The following is a 21,943-nucleotide window of genomic DNA, read 5'->3' on the forward strand; positions in this document are numbered from 1 at the left end:
TTATCCTTCATCCTTACGGGAATGTGCCGGTCCTGAATCCCTATCAATTTACACTTGAAAACCTCCCACATGCCAGATGTTGATTTGCCCTCAAACATCTGCCCCCATTCTACATTCTTCAGTTCCTGCCTAATATTGTTGTAATTATCCTTCCCCCAATTTAGCACCTTAACTTGAGGACAACACTTATCTTTATCCATCAGTACCTTAAAGCTTACTGAATTGTGGTCACTGTTCCTGAACTGCTCCCCTACTGAAACATCAACCACCTGGTCGGGCTCATTCCCCAATACCAGGTCCAGTATGGCCCCTTCCCTAGTTGGACTATCTACATACTGTTTCAAGAAGCCCTCCTGGATGCTCCTTACAAACTCTGCCCCATCCACACCCCTAGCACTAAGTGAGTCCCTGTCAATATTGGCGAAGTTAAAATCTCCCACCACAACCCTGTTACTTTTACACCTTGCCAAAATCTGCCTACATATCTGTTCATCTATCTCCCGCTGGCAGTTGGGTGGCCTATAGTAAACCCCCAACATTGTGACTACACCTTTCCTATTCCTGAGCTCTACCCATATTGCCTCGCTGTATGAGCCCTCCGAGGTGTCCTCTCGCAATACAGCTGTGATATTCTCCTTAACCAATAGTGCAACTCCCCCACCCCTTTTACATCCCTCTCTATCCCGCCTGAAACATCTGTATCCTGGAATATTAAGCTGCCAATCCTGTCCTTCCCTTAACCAAGTCTCTGTAATAGCAACAACATCATAGTTCCTAGTACTAATCCAAGCTCTAAGTTCATCTGCCTTACCTGTTACACTTCACGCATTGAAACAGATGCACTTCAGTCCACCAGACCCTCGCTGATTAGCAACCCCCACCCTGCCTGCTGTTTCTTTGAGTCTTACTGGCCCTACTCTCTGGTTCCCCTTCAGTTAATTCACCTTTGCTTTGGTTCCCACCCCCCTGCCAAACTAGTTTAAATCCTCCAGTGTGACACTAGCAAACCTCCCGGCCAGAATATTTATGTCCTTTTCCAGTTTAGATGCAACCTGTCCTTCTTGTACAGGTCCCATTTGCCCCGGAAGAGACCCCAATGGTCCAGATATCTGAAACCCTCCCTCCTACACCAGCTGTTTAGCCACGTGTTGAGCTACACCATCTTAGCCTCACTATTCCGAGCCTCACTGGCACGTGGCACAGGGAGTAATCCTGAGATTACAACCCTAGAGGTCCTGCTTTTTAACTTTCTACCTAACTCCCTAAACTGCTGCTGCAGGACCTCATCACTCTTCCTGCCTATGTCGTTCGTACCAATATGTACCACGGCCACTGGCTATTCACCCTCTCCCTTCAGAATGCTTTCTGTCTGTTCAGAGACACCCTGGACCCTGGCACCAGGGAGGCAACATACCATCATGGAGTCTCTTTCACATCCACAGAAACGCCTATCTGCACCCCTAACTATAGAGTCCCCTATAACTATTGCTCCAGTCCTCTTTATCCCTCCCTGCTTAACAACAGAGCCAGCCATGGTGCCACTGCTCTGGCTGCTGCTGCTGTTATCCCCTGATAGGCCATCGCCCCCCAACAGTATCCAAAATGGTATACTTGTTAGAGAGGGGGACGACCACAGGGGATTCCTGCACTGACTGCCTGCCCCTTCTGGCGGTCACCCATCTATCTGCCTGCACCTTCGGTGTGACCATGTCTCTAAAGCTCCTATCTATGAGACTTTCCGCCTCCTTCATGCTCCTAAGTGCATCCAACTGCTGCTCCAACCTATCCATACGATCTGTAAGGAGCTGCAATTGGGTGCACTTCCTGCAGACGTAGTCATCCGAGATGCTGGAAGCGTCACGGATCTCCCACATCTCACAAGTGCAGCACTTAACCCCACTGATCGACATTTCGAGCGCCAATTAAATTATCTCAGAAAATTTATAAAACTCTTACCTTCACTTTTATCTTCTCACAGTGGCCTTTTTTTTTGTTTATATATCCAATTCAATCCAATCAAAGTCCAATTCAGAGTCTCAGCAAGTGCGATATTCCCGATCCACTCGGCCTTTTGGCTAAGATCAAGGATAATATCGACATGCTGTACATGGTTGAAGTCATTAGGTTACATTTTTAGCTTCATTTGAAGAAATTTTTAAAAGCGGCATCTCAGCCTTTTGGCTAAGATGCAAATGAGATCAAGCCTTGGAGGAGGTGCAATGCCTACTCCAATCAGCTTGGATCATGTAGATCAGGCCCAAGACAGTGGACTTTTTTTTTCAAAAATATACTTTATTCACAAAAAAAACTCTCAAATAAGCCATTGCAAAACGACATATCTGATAAATACAAACAGTGCAAAAATGACCAGTCATTTTTACAATACTTTACGATGCTTATTTACAAGACATTACGTTCATCACATTTCAGTAATTGAAACTATATACATTCATTAGGTTTTACTGTGTGCTGTTGTTTTTCAGATTAGCACACGGTTACGCAGTCTGAGATTCCACACAGTTACCGGGCCCTTGGTCTGCCTCAGTTGAAAGGCTTTACACGGTGGTCTTTCCCCATTGTGCCTTTGCGGCGGCTGCCCCAAGCTTGAGCGCGTCCCTGAGCACGTAGTCCTGGACCTTGGAATGTGCCAATCTGCAACACTCGGTCGAGGACAATTCTTTCAACTGGAAGATCAGCAAGTTTCGGGCAGACCAAAGCGCGTCCTTCACCGAGTTGATGACCCTCCAGCAGCAGTTGATATTTGTCTCGGTGTGCGTCCCCGGAAACAGCCCGTAGAGCACAGAGTCCTGCGTCACCGAGCTGCCCGGGACGAACCGCGACAAATACCACTGCATCTCATTCCAGACCTTCTTTGCAAAGACACATTCCACAAGCAGGTGTGCAACCGTCTCATCAGCCCCGCAGCCGCTTCGAGGGCAGCGTGCGGTGGTATTGAGACCTCGAGCGTGCATAAAGGATCTGACGGGACGTGCCCTTCTCATCACCAGCCAAGCCAGGTCTTGGTGCTTGTTTGTGAGTTCTGGTGATGAGGCATTCTGCCAGATGATACTGACAGTCTGCTCAGGGAACCATCCGACAGGATCCACCATCTCCTTTTCTCTCAGGGCCTCAAGGATGTTACGTGCTGACCACTGCTTGATTGCCGTGTGGTCAAAGGTGTGTTTCTGGAAAAAGTTCTCCACGAAGGACAGGTGCTGCGGTATGGTCCAACTACTTGGAGCGTTCCGCGGCAGTGTGGCCAGACCCATCCTCCGCAACACTTGGGACAGGTAGAACCTCAAAAAGTAGTGGCACTTGCTGTTAGCGTACCGAGGATCTACACACAGCTTGATGCAGCCGCACACAAAGGTGGCCATCAGGATGAGGGCGGCGTTGGGAACGTTTTTCCCTCCGTTCTCTAGAGATTTGTGCATCGCTTCCCTCCGGACATGATCCATCTTTGATCTCCAGATAAATTTGAAGGTGGCCTGGGTCACTGCTGCTGCGCAGGATTTGGGGATAGGCCAGACCTGCGCCACGTACAACAACACGGACAGTACCTCGCATCGGATGACCAGGTTTTTTCTGGTGATAGAGAGGGAGTGTTGCTCCCACAAGCCCAATTTTTGCCTCGCTTTGGCGATGCGCTCTTCCCAGTTTTTGGCGCATGCCCTGCCGCTCCAAACCATATCCCCAGCACCTTAAGGTAGTTGCCCTGACGGTGAAGGGGACAAAGGATCTGTTAGCCCAGTTCCCAAAGAACATGGCCTCGCTCTTGCCCCGAAGCCAGCTCGAACTGCTCACAGACTTGGAGGAGCCTGCGAACAGTCGAGGGGTCCGAGCAGAAGACAGCCACGTCATCCATGTACAGGGAAGCTCTGACCTGCATGCTTCCGCTGCCTGGGATTGTGACCCCTTTGATGCCTGGGTCGCTTCTGAGGGCCTCGGCAAAGGGTTCAATGCAACACACAAAAAGGATGAAGGAGAGTGGGCAGCCCTGCTGAAACTATCTGATTCCCACCCATTGATTGAAACTGCGCTACTGATGTCTGCGTAGAGCAGTTGGATCCAATTGTGGATTCCCTTCCCAAAGCCCATTTTGGAGAGCACATCCATCATGTAGCTGTGCGATATTCTGTCAAATGCCTTCTCCTGGTCTAGGCTGATGAGGCAGGTGTCCAACTGCCTGTCCTGCACGTAGGCGATCGTATCCCTGAGTAGCACGAGGCTTGATGTGGAGATGCCGGCGTTGGACTGGGGTAAGCACAGTAAGAAGTCTCACAACACCAGGTTAAAGTCCAACAGGTTTATTTGGTAGCAAATACCATAAGCTTTCGGGGCACAGCTCCTTCGTCAGATGGAGTGGATATCCACTCCATCTGACGAAGGAGCTGTGCTCCGAAAGCTTATGGTATTTGCTACCAAATAAACCTGTTGGACTTTAACCTGGTGTTGTGAGACTTCTTACTAGCACGAGGCTATCAGAGATCTTCCTGCCGGGTATAGCACAGGTTTGATCAGGATGGATCACTGACCCCAGAGCAGACTTGACCCAGTTGGCGATGACTCTTGCTAGAATTTTATAATCCACGTTCAATAGTGAAATGGGTCGCCAATTTCTAATTTCTTCCCTTTCCCCCTTCTGCTTGTAGATGAGGGTAATGATGCCTTTCCTCATGGATTCTGACATGCTGCGTTCCAGAAGCATACTCTCGTATACTTCCAGCAGGTCCGGGTCCACCAAGTCCCACAACGCCGAGTAAAACTCAGCCGTTAAGCCGTCACTTCCGAGAGTTTTACCATTCTGAAAGGTCTCAACGGCCTTTGTCAGCTCATCCAGAGCTACCGGTCTGTCCAGGCTCTCCCGCTCGCCGTCATCTAAGACCTCTGTGATAGACGACAGGAAAGACTGGGAGGCCGTGCTGTCTGTTGGCTTCAGGTCACACAGTCCGGAATAGAAGGATTTGCAAATCCTCAGAATGTCAGACTGCGATGACCTTACAGAGCCATCTTCTTCCTTCAGGCTGCTGATCACAGAGGTTTCTCTGTGCACCTTTTGGAAGAAGAAATGCGAACACGTTTCGTCCTGTTCCACGGAGCGGACCCTGGACCGGAAGATAACCTTTGGAGGCCTCCGAGGCAAAGAGCGAGGCTTGCTGGCTCTTCACCTCCCGGAGATCCTCCTTGAAATCAATCCCCATCGACTGCAGTTGGAGTAGCTCCTGCATGCTTTTCTGGAGTCGGGACATTTTCCCCCCATCTCTCCCTGGCCTTCTGAACCCCTTTGCAGATGAAGAACCTCTTGATGTTGTCCTTGATGTTTCCCACCAGAGCAATGGAGACTCAAAGAAGGGTTTCACGGTTCTCTAACCGTGGTAAACCCTTTTGAGTTCCTCGAGGTTCTCTGGGGTCAACAGTTCTACATTTAGCTTCCAGGACCCCCTGCCCACTTTCTGGATTTCCTCCAGCTGACAGTCGGCCAGCAGGAGGCAGTGGTCAGAAAAGAACACCGACTTGACGTCGGTGGACCTGACCGTGAGCGCGTGGGATACAAACATGAAGTCAATCCTGGAGCGGACAAACACGTCTGGCCGCAACCACGTGTAACTACGCTGCACTCCGTCTGCTGGGTTGCTGAAGACGTCGTGCAGCTTGGCATCTTTGACTATGTCCAGCAGGAGTCTGGATGTAGCGTCCAGTTTGTTTTCAGCCCTGCTGAATCGGCCGGCCTTGTCGATAATGCAGTTAAAATCCCCACCCAGAATGATTGGCCTGGAGGTGGTGAGCAGCAGTGGCAACTGTTCAAAAACTGCCAGCCGCTCACTCTTGACGGCAGGGGCATACACATTAATCAGCCTGTATGTGACATCTGCTACGTGGAGGCATCCTCCCACCACCTCCTTAGCTTTGGAGATGGTGAAGTTGCTTCCTCGCAGCAGAATGCCTAGGCTGGAAGAACGGCAGTTGTTCCCACCTGACCAGGTGGACAATCCGTGGGACCACACACTTGACCAATGCCTGTCACTGCTGAAGTGAGATATCCCACACTCCTGCAGGAACAGCAGGTCGGCCTTGAGTGGTTAGAGAAGGAGCGAGGGAGGGAAATGCTAACGTGGTGTTTCGGGTTTACCACTCCTTGACACCAGATCTTCTGCTTCCCACTTCTTGGTAAATGTTGCTGGTCCGACTTCTCCCAGAATGCACCAGTGAAGTCCCTCAGCCGCTTCTACCTGAATCTCACCCCTGACTGGTACATAACCGATTGGCGGTGGAAGCTGTGAAGAGTTGGTGACCTGAGTCAGGATCATTTATTAATGAGAGGAGGGACTGTGGTCATTGTGTGAGTTTAATCTGGTTGGTGCTCCAGCTCTGGGATGATTGTTTCAGTCGGTTTATTCCGGTTGGTTTGTTGTGTTTGATGATGTTTAAGTTTCTCTGGGTGAGGTGTTGTTAGTTTTAACCCTGTCTCTCTCTCTCACACACAGATGTACACCGGAATCTCATGGTCCTGTTTGTTCAGGACGGTATTCCCGATAAACACTGGGATCTGGAGGTGGACGGGGATGAGGTTTTCTACATGGATTTCAAACTGAAGAAGGAGGTGGCGCGGATTCCCGAGTTTAACCGCTACAGAATACGGGGAGGAGAGGCGGGAATCTCAGCTCAAATCGCCATCGTGAAACAGAATTTAAATGTTTGGAAGATACTGTCGAACGGAACCGCGGAACCGAGAGGTGAGTGACCGGGTTCACCCCCCTCAGCCCCGGGCTGTGGAGCGGAGCGGGCTGAGAGTGAGAGCAGCCCGGGGCCGGGGGCTCACAGCCGGGGCTGGATTCATACCCGCGGCTCCTCCCGATGGATTCACCTCCCGACAGAAAATAACACCCTGGCCGGGAGACAACCCAGTCTCCCAGGTGCTGAGACAATATGGACAGCAGCATTTCAGTACCATTACCGGACCCACCCCAGTGTTTCACTCCCAGTGTTCCACAGCAGTTCCCCACTAAAGGCTGGACCATTGAGGCTCTCTGTTCCTCCTTCCGGGAGGTCAGGGGTAAGGGAGTGCTCCCTGGGCAGTGCCATCCTGCCACTGGGCATTGGCAAGGATGTTGGGCCAGAGCTTACTGAGGTCAGGGCCGACTGGAAGGGGCAGTCCAGCAGGCCAGCGATTAGTGGTGGGTGGGTGGTTGGCAATAAGGGGGGTTGTGGGAAAGGCCAGCGATTTTGGGGGGTGGGGGGGAGAATGTTGGGGGTGGTGGAAGGAAAGAGGTCAGTACACATACGCCACTCTCCGCACTGAGATCGGTGTATGCACAGTGGCCCGCTCAGTGCTATGCTGCCAGCCTCATGTTACAGAGAAGGAAATGCTGGGAATCTTAAAGTGCCCCAAGGTAGATAAATCCCCAGGATCTGATGAAATGTATCCCAGGATTTTGTGTGAGGTTAGGAAGGAAATTGTGGATCCCCAAGCAGAGATATTTGAAACATCGACAGCCACAGGTGAGGTGCCTGAAGATTGGAAGCTGGCAAATGCTGTGCCTTTGTTTAAGAAGGGCTGCTGGACACTACAGGCCGGTGAGCCTCACATTTTAATGGGTAAGTTGTTAGAAGGTATGCTGAGAGGATCTACAGGTGTTTAGAGAGGCAAGGACTGATTAGGGACTGTAGTGGGGATTTATCTTTTAAAATGGTGGCAGATTTCTAAAAACTTAGATTCTATTTGAAAAACTCGTAAAAGGCAAAGTCTCTGTTCAAGAGACATAACCAAACTTTATTTAAGCACAAAAAAACTAACAAAATAGACACTACATTATCCTGTGGCTGTGGGAGGCCTTCAGGGTCAGATAGCCCAGGTTCAGCATTATGAGACCTCTCCAAAGATCTGATACACTCAGCCAAATTACAGAACAATTATACTCTGTTATCTAAGATACACCTCTTCATTAGCTTAGATTCAATTTCATTTAGTGTTAACATGTCAGTCCAATACAATACAGATTTATCTCAGCAATATGTAGCTCGATACAATGATATTTGATTTGTCCGTTTAATTCCGGACATCTTCCCACTTGGCTAAGCCAATTTTCTGGTTGCCATGTTGTTAACTCGTTAGATAGAATCATTGGCTTGATGACATAAGATGCTTGTAAAGGGTTTTTTTCAAACTTGAGGCCTGTGACCAGCAGTGTGCCTCAGGGATCAGTGCTGAGTACACTGTGATTTGTCATTTATATTAATGATTTGGATGAGAATATAGGAGGCATGGTTAGTCAGTTTGCAGATGACACCAACATTGGTGGTATAGTGGACAGTGAAGAAGGTTATCTAGGATTGCAACGGGATCTTGATCAATTGTGCCGGTGGGCAGATGAATGCCAGATGGAGTTTAATTTAGATAAATGCGAGGTGGTGATGTATTTTGGTAGACCAAACCAGGGCGGGACTTACTCAATTAATAGTAAGGCGTTGGGGAGAGTTATAGAACAAAGAGATTTATGGGTACAGGTTCATAGCTCCTTGAAAATGGAGTCACAGGTGAACAGGGTGGTGAAGAAGGCATTTGGCATGCTTGGTTTCAATGGTCAGAACATTGAATACAGGAGTTGGGACATCTTGAAGTTGTACAAGAAATCGGTACGGTCACACTTGGAATATTGTGTACAGTTCTGGTCACCCTATTATAGAAAGGATATTAAACTAGAAAGAGTGCAGGAAAGATTTACTAGGATGCTACTGGGACTTGATGGTTTGAGTTATAAGGAGAGGCTGGATAGACTGGGACAATTTTCCCTGGAGCGAGGAGGCTTAGGGGTGATCTTATAGAGGTCCATAAAATAATGAGGTAGATAGTCAATATCTTTTCCCAAAGATAGGCAAGTCTAAAACTAGAGGGCATAGGTTTAAGGTGAGAGGAGAGAGATACAAAAGAATCCAGAGGGGCAATTTTTTCAGTGTCTGGAACGAGCTGCCAGAGGCAGTAGTAGAGACAGGTATAATTTTGTCTTTTAACCATGTAACTGTCTAAATGCTTTTTAAGATGGGTACAGAGGGATTATGGGCCAAACGTGGGCAGTTGGTACTAGTTTAGTGGTTAAAAACTGGGCGGCATGGACAATTTGGGCCGAAGGACCTGTTTCCATGCTGTGAACCTCTATGATCCTCCAGTGGGATGAGGGCCCACCCCACCAATTACTGGCATGAGACACTTGAGACACTCTGCTTGGAATTTTGCAAGAAAAGTTCTAAGTGTCCAGCTACCATGAACATGGGAGAGTGGCTGTTGTGTTTTTTTGGGCGAGTTTTTACTCTCAACCTTATGCAGATAGTGCTTGAAAAAAAAATGGGCCGGACTGTTTCTAGCTACTGGAGAGAGTGGGCGGGCGGGTCTTAAATTGCCAGCCAGCCTGATCAGGCAGCAGTGGGAGCTATTGCGCATGTGCAGACCTCTGTGACTGCACATGCACAATTGCAACAGCAGAGGCCTGACAGAGAGAGGGAGAGCTGTCAGCCCTCTGTTGCTGCAGCCGGCACCAAAGAACCCCCCTACCCAATCGTGAGCCCCACACCACCTGAAAATATAGCCTTCGCTGCCCCATCTTACCCCCCCCTCCCCACTGTACCCCCTCCCCACTGTACCCCCCCCTCCCCACTGATCACAGGCAGAGCAGTAGTGAGTGTCCCCCCCCCCCCCGCCCCGCCCCAACTGATTACCTGCAGAGCAGCAGCAGATCCCCGCTTCCTCCCTTCACAGATCAATGGCCTCTGGTTCCACCGCTGAGGGCAACACAACTGATCCCCATTCATAGGGGGCAGGTGTTTTCCTTGGAGAGAACCATAAGACCATAAGACATAGGAGCGGAAGTAAGGCCATTCGGCCCATCGAGTCCACTCCACCATTCAATCATGGTTGATTTCAACTCCATTTACCCGCTCTCTCCCCATAGCCCTTAATTCCTCGAGAAATCAAGAATTTATCAATTTCTGTCTTGAAGACGCTCAACGTCTCGGCCTCCACAGCCCTCTGTGGCAATGAATTCCACAGACCCACCACTCTGGCTGAAGAAATTTCTCCTCATCTCTGTTCTAAAGTGACTCCCTTTTATTCTAAGGCTGTGCCCCCGCATCCTAGTCTCCCCTGTTAATGGAAACAACTTCCCTACGTCCATCCTATCTAAGCCGTTCATTATCTTGTAAGTTTCTATCAGATCTCCCCTCAACCTCCTAAACTCCAACGAATACAATCCCACAATCCTCAGACGTTCATCGTATGTCAGGCCTACCATTCCTGGGATCATCCGTGTGAATCTCCGCTGGACCCGCTCCAGTGCCAGTATGTCCTTCCTGAGGTGTGGGGCCCAAAATTGCTCACAGTACTCCAAATGGGGCCTAACCAGTGCTTTATAAAGCCTCAGAAGTACATCCCTGCTTTTGTATTCCAAGCCTCTTGAGATAAATGACAACATTACATTTGCCTTCTTAATTACGGACTCAACCTGCAAGTTTACCTTTAGAGAATCCTGGACTAGGACTCCCAAGTCCCTTTGCACTTTAGCATTATGAATTTTGTCACCGTTTAGAAAATAGTCCATGCCTCTATTCTTTTTTCCAAAGTGTACGACCTCGCACTTGCCCACGTTGAATTTCATCAGCCACTTCTTGGACCACTCTCCTAAACTGTCTAAATCTTTCTGCAGCCTCCCCACCTCCTCAATACTACCTGCCCCTCCACCTATCTTTGTATCATCGGCAAACTTGGCCAGAATGCTCCCAGTCCCGTCATCTAGATCGTTAATATATAAAGAGAACAGCTGTGGCCCCAACACTGAACCCTGCGGGACACCACTTGTCACTGGTTGCCATTCTGAGAAAGAACCTTTTATCCCAACTCTCTGCCTTCTGTCTGACAGCCAATCGTCAATCCATGTTAGTACCTTGCCTCGAATACCATGGGCCCTTATTTTACTCAGCAGTCTCCCGTGAGGCACCTTGTCAAAGGCCTTTTGGAAGTCAAGATAGATAACATCCATTGGCTCTCCTTGGTCTAACCTATTTGTTATCTCTTCAAAGAACTCTAACAGGTTTGTCAGGCACGACCTCCCCTTACTAAATCCATGCTGACTTGTCCTAATCCGACCCTGCACTTGCAAGAATTTAGAAATCTCATCCTTAACGATGGATTCTAGAATTTTGCCAACAACTGAGGTTAGGCTAATTGGCCTATAATTTTCCATCTTTTTTCTTGTTCCCTCCTTGAACAGTGGGGTTACAACAGCGATTTTCCAATCCTCTGGGACTTTCCCTGACTCCAGTGACTTTTGAAAGATCATAACTAACGCCTCCACTATTTCTTCAGCTATCTCCTTTAGAACTCTAGGATGTAGCCCATCTGGGCCCGGAGATTTATCAATTTTCAGACCTTTTAGTTTCTCTAGCACTTTCTCCTTTGTGATGGCAACCATATTCAACTCTGCCCCCTGACTTTCCTGAATTGTTGGGATATTACTCATGTCTTCTACTGTGAAGACTGACGCAAAGTACTTATTAAGTTCCTCAGCTATTTCCTTGTCTCCCATCACTAGATTACCAGCGTCATTTTGGAGCGGCCCAATGTCTACTTTTGCCTCCCGTTTGTTTTTAATGTATTTAAAGAAACTTTTACTATCATTCCTAATGTTACTGGCTAGCCTACCTTCATATTTGATCCTCTCCTTCCTTATTTCTCTCTTTGTTATCCTCTGTTTGTTTTTATAGCCTTCCCAATCTTCTGACTTCCCACTACTCTTTGCCACATTATAGGCTCTCTCTTTTGCCTTGATGCATTCCCTGACTTCCTTTGTCAGCCATGGCTGCCTAATCCCCCCTCTGATAACCTTTCTTTTGTTTGGGGTGAACCTCTGCACTGTGTCCTCAATTACTCCCAGAAACTCCTGCCATTGCTGTTCTACTGTCTTTCCCACTAGGCTCTGCTTCCAGTCGATTTTTGTCAGTTCCTCCCTCATGCGCCTGTAATTACCTTTATTTAACTGTAGAACCTTCACATCTGATTCTGCCTTCCTTCTTTCAAATTGCAGACTGAATTCTACCATATTATGATCACTGCTTCCTAAGTGTTCCCTTACTTTAAGATCTTTTATCACGTCTGGCTCATTACATAACACTAAGTCCAGAATAGCCTGTTCCCTCGTGGGCTCCATCACAAGCTGTTCCAAAAAGCCATCCTGTAAACATTCAATGAATTCCCTTTCTTTGGGTCCACTGGCAACATTATTTACCCAGTCCACCTGCATATTGAAATCCCCCATGATCACTGTGACCTTGCCTTTCTGACATGCCCTTTCTATTTCGTGGTGCATTTTGTGTCCCTGGTCCTGACCACTGTCAGGAGGCCTGTACATAACTCCCATTATGGTTTTTTTGCCTTTGTGGTTCCTCAACTCTACCCACACAGACTCCACATCGTCTGACCCTATGTCGTTTAGTGCTATTGATTTAATTTCATTTCTAATTAACAAGGCAACCCCGCCCCCTCTACCCACCTCTCTGTCTTTTCGATAGGTTGTGAATCCCTGGATGTTTAACTGCCAGTCCTGAACCCCCTGCAACCACGTCTCTGTGATGCCTACCACATCATACCTGCCAGTCACAATCTGGGCCACAAGCTCATCTACCTTGTTCCGGACACTGCGGGCATTTAAATATAGCACCTTTAATTCCCTATTGACCGTCCCTTTTTGTTTTCGTAGTGTGGTGGACCTTGGTTTACTGAGCCTTTCCAGACACTGTCATATTTTGTGAGATGGGGACTATCGTAACCTCCCCTGAGTGCTGTCTTTTCGTGATTTTTTGTAATCCTAAGCAGCTACGCTTCCCACTGATTCCTTCACCTCTTGGTTCCCTGACTTTCCCTTCCCCCCCAATCTCTAGTTTAAAGTCCTATTGACCACCCCATTTACTCTCTTCGCCAGAACACTGATCCCAGCTCGGTCCAGGTGGAGACCATCCCAACGGTATAGGTCCCCCCTGCCCCAAAACTGATGCCAGTGTCCCATGAAAAAGAACCCCTCTTTCCCACACCACTCTTTCAGCCACGTGTTAACTTCCCTTATTCTTGCCTCCCTATGCCAATTTGCACGTGGCTCGGGCAGTAATCCGGAGATTATGACCCTTGAGGACCTGTTTTTTAATTTGAATCCTAGCTCTTTATAATCTCTAAACAGGTCCTCTTTCCTAGACTTGCCTATGTTGTTGGTACCAACATGGACCACAACAACTGGATCCTCCCCCTCCCTCTCCAGTATCCTTTCAAGCCGGTCAGAGATGTCCCGCACCCTAGCACCGGGCAGGCAACATACCATGCGGGACACTCTATCCTGCTCACAAAGGATACTATCTATCCCCCTGATAATAGAATCCCCTACAACTACAACTTGCCTATTTACTTCCTCCCCTTGAATGGCCTGCTGAACCATGGTGCCTTGGTCAGCTGACTCATCCTTCCTGCAGCCCTGTTTGCCATCCACACAGGGAGCAAGTGCCTCGTACCTGTTGGACAGGGTCAAGGGCTGAGGCTCCTGAGTTCCTGACTGCTGGTTCCCTTTACCTGCCTGACTTGCAGTCACACCCTGCTGTCCCTGGCCACTGGCAGGATTTAAACTATTTACTCTGACAGGTGTGGCTGCCTCCTGAAACACAGTGTCCAGGTAAGTCTCCCCCTCCCGGATGTGCCTCAGTGTTTGAAGCTCAGACTCCAGCTCATCAACTCTGAGCCGGAGTTTTTCAAGCAGCCAACACTTACTGCAGATGTGGTCGCTGTAGCTCGCAATGGGATCTGCCAGCTCCCACATCAAGCAGCTCAAGCACATCACCTGACCAGCCATCTCTAATTAATTAATTAGTTTAATTTAAGTTTACGAGTTTAGCTGTGTTTTTTTTAAATTTGGGGCAGATTTGCTATCAACCAATCAGATCACAGCTTCCCTCTGACGTCACTTTTGAAGAAAGAAAAAGTGGAAAACAGGAAGTTACCGTTAGGTTTTTATACTCACCCAGAGACTGCTCCTCCTCCTCCGAACTGCTCCCGAAACTAGGACCTCCCCTTGCAAGGCCATAAAGTGATCCTGGAGAATTGAGCGCCAGGCTTACTAAACAGATGCAAAACAATACTTAAATACATTTAAATAATTATTCAACCTCTTTCTGGAAATGGGCGAGAGGCTGACCCCGCCGGAAATCTGGTGCCGGTAAGATTGCAGGAGCTGAGAAAATCAGGTGTGATCCTGATTTCTCGGCTCTTGCGTGATTTTACTGGTTCACGCTATCTGTTGATGGGTGGGGTGATCCGGTAAAACTGCAGCCTCTGCATCACAGTGTTGGAGATTTGTTCTGGCAAGTATGTGCCAAAAAACAGGTGGGAAATACTCTTGTTTCCCGCTCTTTGGGCACTTAGTTGTGTTTTGGAGAATCCTGGCCTTGATCCCATGGGGGTTTATAACTGGGAACAGGTTTCAGGGGAATATTGAAAATATTGATTATTTTTAGTGGGATGTCTTTATCACAGTGACCCCAGAGATCAAACCCTATTTCCGTATGTATATAAACCATTTAACAACCGTATTTATCCAAAATCCACTTTTCAAAAAGAAAAATTGGATGCAAAAATGACAAGAATTTCAATTCATGAAGTACTCTGGTCATGTTATGCTTCAGTTGTACAGGCCACACACAAGACCACATCTGAAATACGGTGGACAGTATTGTGGACAGTATCTTTTCTAATTTAAGGAAAGATATACATGTATTGGAAACTGTTCAGAAAAGTTTTACAAGATTAATAGCAGGAAAGGTTCAAAAGGCCATGCTGGAGTTTAGAAAAGTTTAGGTGACTTGATCAAAGTCCTTAAGTTCCTGAAGGGAAGGATGTCTTGTCGAAGAATCAAGGATCACTGTTTAAAAATAAAGGGTCACTCATTTAAGACAGGTGAGGATAACTTTTTTCCTGAGGGCTGTGTGTGTCTGGAATTCTTCCTCCAGGCAGTGGAAGCAGAATTAGATTCTTGATTAACAAGAGATTGAGAGGTTAGTGCGATAGGCAGGAATTGAAGTTGCAATCAGGGGGATGATTGTCCCAGTCTGCTGCACTGCTCAAGCAGCGCAGTGGGCTGGGAGACATCAGTGGAGCCAGTTTTGCTGGCTTCCCTCTGGGCGTCACAGCTTCCGTGCATCTCCCAGCCTAAGATTTCCAGCTTGTGTGGAGCTGATTACAATATGGAAATCGGGATTTCCATTTCAGTAGCGGCCCAGGACTGAAATTTCACTTGCACTTCACCAAAGAGAAGGACTTGGTGGATGATGAGTCTGGGAAAGGGTGTGTGGATAGTTTGAGCCATGTTGAGATCAAAAAGGAGGAGATATTGATGTTCTTGAGAAACATTAAGTAGACAAGTCCCCAGGGCCTGATGGAATATACCCCAGAATACTGAGAGAGGCAAGGGAGGAAATTGCTGGGGCCTTGAGAGAAATCTTTGTATCCTCACTGGCTTCAGGGGAGGTCCCAGAGAATTGGGGAATAGCCAATGTTGTTCCTTTGTTTAAGAAGGGTAGCAAGGATAAGCCAGGTAATTACAGGCCGGTGAGCCTTACATCAGTGGTAGGGAAATTATTGGAGAGGATTCTTCGAGACAGGATTTATTCCCACTTGGAAGTAAGTGGACGTATTAGCAAGAAGCAACATGGTTTTGTGAAGGGGAGGTTGTGTCTCACTAACTTGATCGAGTTTTTCGAGGAAGTGATGAAGATGATTGATGAGGATAGGGCAGTGGGTGTTGCCTACATGGACTTCAGTAAGGCCTTTGACAAGGTCTCATGGCAGACTGGTGCAGAAGGTGAAGTTGTATGGGATCACAGGTGAGCTGGCAAGGTGGATACAAAGCTGGCTCGGTGATAGAAGACAGAGGTTGGAGTGGAAGGGTGCATTTCTGAATGGAGGGCTGTGACAAGTGGCGTTCCTCAGGGGTCAGTGCTGGGACCTTTGCTGTTTGTACTATATATAAATGATTTGGAGGAAAATGTAACTGGTTTGATTCGTAAGTTTGCGGATGACAAAGGTTGGTGAATTTGCGGATAGCGATGAGGACCATCAGAGGATACAGCAGGATATAGATCGGTTGGAGACGTGGGTGGAGAGATGGCAGATGGAGATTAATCCGGACAAATATGAGGTAATGCATTCTGGAAGGTCTAATACAGATAAGAAATATACAGTAAATGGCAGAACCCTTAAGAGTATTGATAGGCAAAGGGATCTGGGTGTACAGGTACACAGGTCACTGAAAGTGGCAATGCAGGTGGAGGAGGTAGTGAAGAAGGCATACGGCATGCTTGACTTCATCAGCCGGGGTATTGAGTTTAAAAATTGGCAAGTCATGTTGCAGCTTTATAGAACCTTAGTTAGACTGCACTTTGAATATAGTGTTCCATTCTGGTCGCCACACTACCAGAAGGATGTGGAGGCTTTGGCGAGGGTACAGAAAAGATTTACCAGGATGTTGCATGGTATGGAGGGCAGTAGCTATGAAGAGAGGTTGGAGAAACTTGGTTTGTTCTCACTGGAACGACGGAGATTGAGGGGAGACCTGATAGAAGTCTACAAGATTATGAGGGGCATGGACAGAGTGGATAGTCAGAAGCTTTTTCCCAGGGTGGAAGTGTCACTTACTAGGGGGGCACAGGTTTAAGGTGTGAGGGACAAGGTTTAAAGGAGATGTACGAGGCAAGTTTTTTTACACAGGGTGATGGATACCTGGAACTCACTGCTGGGGGATATAGTGGACGCAGATATGATAGTGACATTTATGGGGCGTCTTGACAAATACATGAATAGGATGGGAATGGAGGGATATGGTCCTTGGAAGGGTAGGAGGGTCTTAGTTCAGTCGGGCAGCATGGTCGGTGCAGGCTTGGAGGGCTGAAGGGCCTGTTCCTGTGCTATAATTTTCTTTGTTCTTTTTACAACAGGTGGAAATCATCGTTTGTAAGGAATGTGAGGATGAGACAAGAGGCTTTAAAAATCTAAACTCTTTTGTTATTTCTCCCCTGTATGTTGAAGTAGTCTAATTTCTGATCTGAACTGATAGTCTTCTGCCGATCAGGAATTGATTATAGTCGCTCATTGTATATTTTCCACACTGCACAGTCTACCCGTTATATTTTATTTATCCTGCTACATCACATTGGTTAATTGTGTCCTTTCTCTGTTCACAGTTGCCCCTCAGATTGCCATGTACCCTGAAGTCTCAGTAGAATGGGGACAGCCCAACACATTGATCTGTCTGACTGATGGATTCTTCCCTCCACGTATCACCATGAAGTTTAGGAAAAACAATGAAGAACTGACTAATGGCATCAACATCACAGAGTATTATATAAAGAAGGATTATTCCCACCAGAGATTCGCATACCTGCAATTCATCCCAAGTCCTGGAGACATGTATTCCTGTCATGTGGAACATGAGGGTCTGGAGGAGCCAGCGACTGTATTTTGGGGTGAGTTTGGATTTGATTATCTGGGAGCTGATTTCAGAATTGGTTTATAGTCAGATGCTGTGTAAGAGTCAGGCTTCAGGGCCGGAATGTTACTGCCCTGCCCGCCACAGGAATTGGAGCGGGTGAGGTCCGTTGACCTTGGGTGGGATTTTACAGTTTTGGGATGAGCAAGGCCGTAAAATCCTGCCCCACGTCTCATTCTTGAAAGGCCTCAATTGATGCTTTTCCACCACAAAAGTGGGTAATTAGTTTAACTGGCTGTTGAGTGAGTATGGTTATTGGGGATATTAGATTGGGTTTACAATTAGAATCCAATAAATGTCTCCAACATCTGTAACTAAATCAAACCTTGGTCTACAGAGAATGAGAATAAGTGGTTGATTGTGTAATTGTCAGCAATGAATCTCTGTTCAGTGTTGAACTTCCCTTGTGTTCTGCAGAAAATGTATGTAGCACAACAGAGTAAAAGCCAGTATCAGGCCAGGTGCAATATGTGTCTATTACATTTTGGGAATTTTTTCTGTGTTGTATGTTCTATATACTTTGAAGTATTTGGTTTGGATTATTGTCCTGGGTGAACATCAAAGGTAATAATCTCTGTATTGGGTGCGGGGAGGCGGTGGCACAGTGTTTGTCACTGGACTAGTAATCCAGAGACCCAGGTTAATGCTCTGGGGACCCAGGTTTGAACCCACCACAACAGATGGTGAAGTTTGAATTAAGTAATAATCTGGAATTAAAAGTCTAATGATGACAATGAGACCATTGTTGATTGTCATAAAAACCCATTTGGTTCACGAACGTCCTTGGAGAAGGAAATCTGCCACCCTTACCTAGATGTGACTTCAGACCCACAGCAGTGTGGTTGACCCTGAAATGGCCCAGCGAGCCACTTAGTTGTATCACATAACTGAAGAAAATTGGATAAAAAAATGAAACCAGACACACCACCCAGCATTGACCTAGGCATCCGGAATGACAATGGGAAACCCAGCTCTATTGACCCTGCAAAGTCCTCCTTACTAACATCTGGGGACTTGTGCCAAAATTGGGAGAGCTGCCTCAGAATAGTCAAGTAACGGCCTGACAGTCATTCTTGCAGAATCATACCTTACAGATAACACCCCAGACACCACCATTACCATCCCTGGATATGCCCTGTCCCAATGGCAGCGACACAATGGGATACAGAGGGATCCGTCTCCTTTCCTCTCCTTCCTCCTACTACTACTACTACTCTCCGTGCGCCGCCGTGTAGACATCTGACGACATATGATGATTTCCCAGAATAGGATTGATCCTAGGCCCTCACATCCATCAGATTCACATTTAATAGGTCCTTGGTACCCAAGTGCTAAATTCAAAAGCCTGTTGCCTTGGTAACACTGCTGCTTTGCCTTTCAATACAAATATTTCAGTTTCGGTATCTCTATATACTTGCATTTTTTTAACTCTCTAAGCACAGAAAAACACCACCTTTTTAAGGGACCATGCAATGCTCTCTCCCTAGCATTTTACAAACGCCTATCTACAATTACTCTACCCAACTTCGCAACACTATTTACCTGCTCTGCTGTCTTTAGGGATCTGTGAATAAGTACTCCAAGATCCATCTGTTCCTCTGAGCTACCCAGTGTCCTCCAGTCTTTAAATACTCCCTTGTGTTATGGTTGAGGTCAGAAACTCCAAAGTGCTTTCTGGAGCCAGCCTGGATCATAAGTTTTGCATCTTGAATTTGGCTCGGATAAGTATGATATGTTTCACTTCAGGTATGATTCAAATTACTCACTAGGGAACTTTTATCAAACAACGTTTATTTAAGAATATAGTTAACATGTATGGAAATAAAATTAGCACTAACTTTTATCAATTACAAACAAAATAGGTACGATAATGTATAACCCTTAACAAATATATCTAAAATGTTCCAGTCAAACCAAAACCTTCAAAGACAAAACCCTTTATACAGGTAAACACAGCACAGATTAATGCTCATGTGATACTGGAACTGAGCCCTTTGGTTGGAGAATTGAAAACGCTCAGTCTTGTAAGTTCTAGCAGTCCTCTTGGTATATCCTGAACAGCTTCCCAGAACACCAGGGAGACTCTAGGCAAAACCACCAATAGCAGATTCTTTCCTTCAGCAGAATTTCCAAAACCAGGCAGGGACATTTATTTCCAGCTTCATGTCCCTTCTAAAACTAAAACTCCAACTACAGCCAAACAAAAAGTGAAACCTTAAAATCACTAGGAACACTTATCGGTTAAATACCATCTGCCACTGCTCTGCCCATCTGCCCAATCCATCGATATCTTACTGTAACTTATGACTTCACTATTAACCATCCTACCAATCTTGGTGTCGTCAGCAAACTTGCTCATCATTCCCCCCACTTGATCATCTATATTATTTGTGTATATAATAAACAGTAAGAGTCCCAGCACTGAACCTTGTAGTATGCCACTGAACACTGGCCTCCAGTCACTAAAACAGCCTTCTACCACCTATCCCTAAGCCAGTTTCTGATCCATCTCACCAAATTTCCCTGAATTCCATGTGTTTCAAACTTCTCAATCAGTCTCCCATGTGAGATCGTGTGGAAAGCTTTGCTAAAATTCATATAAACTATATCAGTTGCACTTCCCTTATTCACACGCTCCATCAAATCTTTGAAAAATTCTATCAGATTTGTTAGGCATGACCTCCCTCTGACAAAGCCATGCTCACTATCCTTAGTTAACCTGTGCCTTCCCAAGTGGAGATTAATTCTCACCTTCAGAAGTTTTTCCAATAGTTTCCCTATCACTGACGTGAGACTCACTGGCCTGTAATTTCATGGTTCATCTCTAATACCCTTGTTAAAACGTGGAACCACGTTGCCCACCCTCTAGTCCCCTGGCACTTCCCCAGAGAGGAATAAAAAATTTGTGTCAGAGCCTCATGCAATTTCCTGTCTTGCCTCCCACAATTGATATAGCCTGGGTTGCAATTCATCCAGACCTGGGGATTTGTCCACTTTTAAGCCCATCAGAGCCTCAAATACCTCCTCATTTCTGATGTCAAACTGTGCAAGTTCCTCACAGTCCCTTTACCTGAACTCTGTACCTACGTTCTCATTTTCCTGAGTGGAGATTGATAGGAAATATTCAGTTAACGCCCTTCCATTGTCCTGTGGCATCACGTAAAAAAGGCAATATTAATAATCATGGGGGACTTCAATATGCAGGTGGACTGGGAAAATCGGGTAGGTAGTGGATCCCAAGAAAAGGAATTTGTGGAATGTCTAAGAGATGGTTTTTTTGGAGCGGCTTGTGACAGAGCCTACTGGGGAACAGGCAATTCTGGATTTGGCGATGTGTCATAAGAACATAAGAAATAGGAGCAGGAGTAGGCCATCTAGCCCCTCGAGCCTGCCCCACCATTCAATAAGATCATGGCTGATCTGAAGTGGATCAGTTCCACTTACCCGCCTGATCCCTATAACCCCTAATTCCCTTATCGATCAGGAATGCATCTATCTGTGATTTAAACATATTCAACGAGGTAGCCTCCACCACTTGAGTGGGCAGAGAATTCCAGAGATTCACCACCCTCTGAGAGAAGAAGTTCCTCCTCAACTCTGTCCTAAACTGACCCCCCTTTATTTTGAGGCTGTGCCCTCTGGTTCTAGTTTCCTTTCTAAGTGGAAAGAATCTCTCCACCTCTACCCTATCCAGCCCCTTCATTATCTTATAGGTCTGTATATGATCCCCCCTCAGCCTTCTAAATTCCAACGAGTACAAACCCAATCTGCTCAGTCTCTCCTCATAATCAACACCCCTCATCTCTGGTATCAACCTGGTGAACCTTCTCTGCACTCCCTCCAAGGCCAATATATCCTTCCGCAAATAAGGGGACCAATACTGCACACAGTATTCCAGCTGCGGCCTCACCAATGCCCAGTACAGATGCAGCAAGACATCTCTGCTTTTATATTCTATTCTATATTATATTCTATCTATTCTAATGAGGCAAATTTGATTAGGGAACTTAAGGTGAGGGAACCCTTAGGGAGCAGTGACCACAATATGATAGAATTTACCCTGCAGTTTGAGGGAGAAGCTAGAATCAGATGTAACGGTATTACAATTAAATAAAGGTAACAACAAAGACATGAGGGAGGAGCTGGCCAGAGTTGATTGGAAGGGGAGCCTAGCAGGGAAGACAGAGGAACAGCAATGGCAGGTGTTTTTGAGATTTATTCATGAGGCATAACAGAGATTCATGCTCGGGGGAGGCCAGGCATCCATGGCTGACGAGGGAAATCAAGGACAGCATAAAAGCAAAAGAAAAAGCATACAAAGTGGCAAGGATTAGTGGGATGCCAGAGGATTGGGAAGCCTTTAAAAGTGAGCAGAGGAC

General features: G+C 46.7%; 1 protein-coding gene across 1 annotated transcript in view; it reads left to right on the plus strand.

Annotated features, from left to right (window-relative positions):
- Positions 1 to 21,943, plus strand: part of LOC144497007 (H-2 class II histocompatibility antigen, A-U alpha chain-like) — a 71,996-nt gene that overhangs the window by 12,265 nt on the left and 37,788 nt on the right. Inside the window, exons 2-3 of the mRNA XM_078217687.1 lie at positions 6,486 to 6,734; positions 17,260 to 17,541. Coding sequence (XP_078073813.1) covers positions 6,486 to 6,734; positions 17,260 to 17,541 — 531 coding nt within the window. The remainder of the gene's footprint in view (positions 1 to 6,485; positions 6,735 to 17,259; positions 17,542 to 21,943) is intronic.

This window comes from Mustelus asterias, chromosome 8 (genome assembly GCF_964213995.1).
Source record: "Mustelus asterias chromosome 8, sMusAst1.hap1.1, whole genome shotgun sequence".
Taxonomy (NCBI): domain Eukaryota; kingdom Metazoa; phylum Chordata; class Chondrichthyes; order Carcharhiniformes; family Triakidae; genus Mustelus; species Mustelus asterias.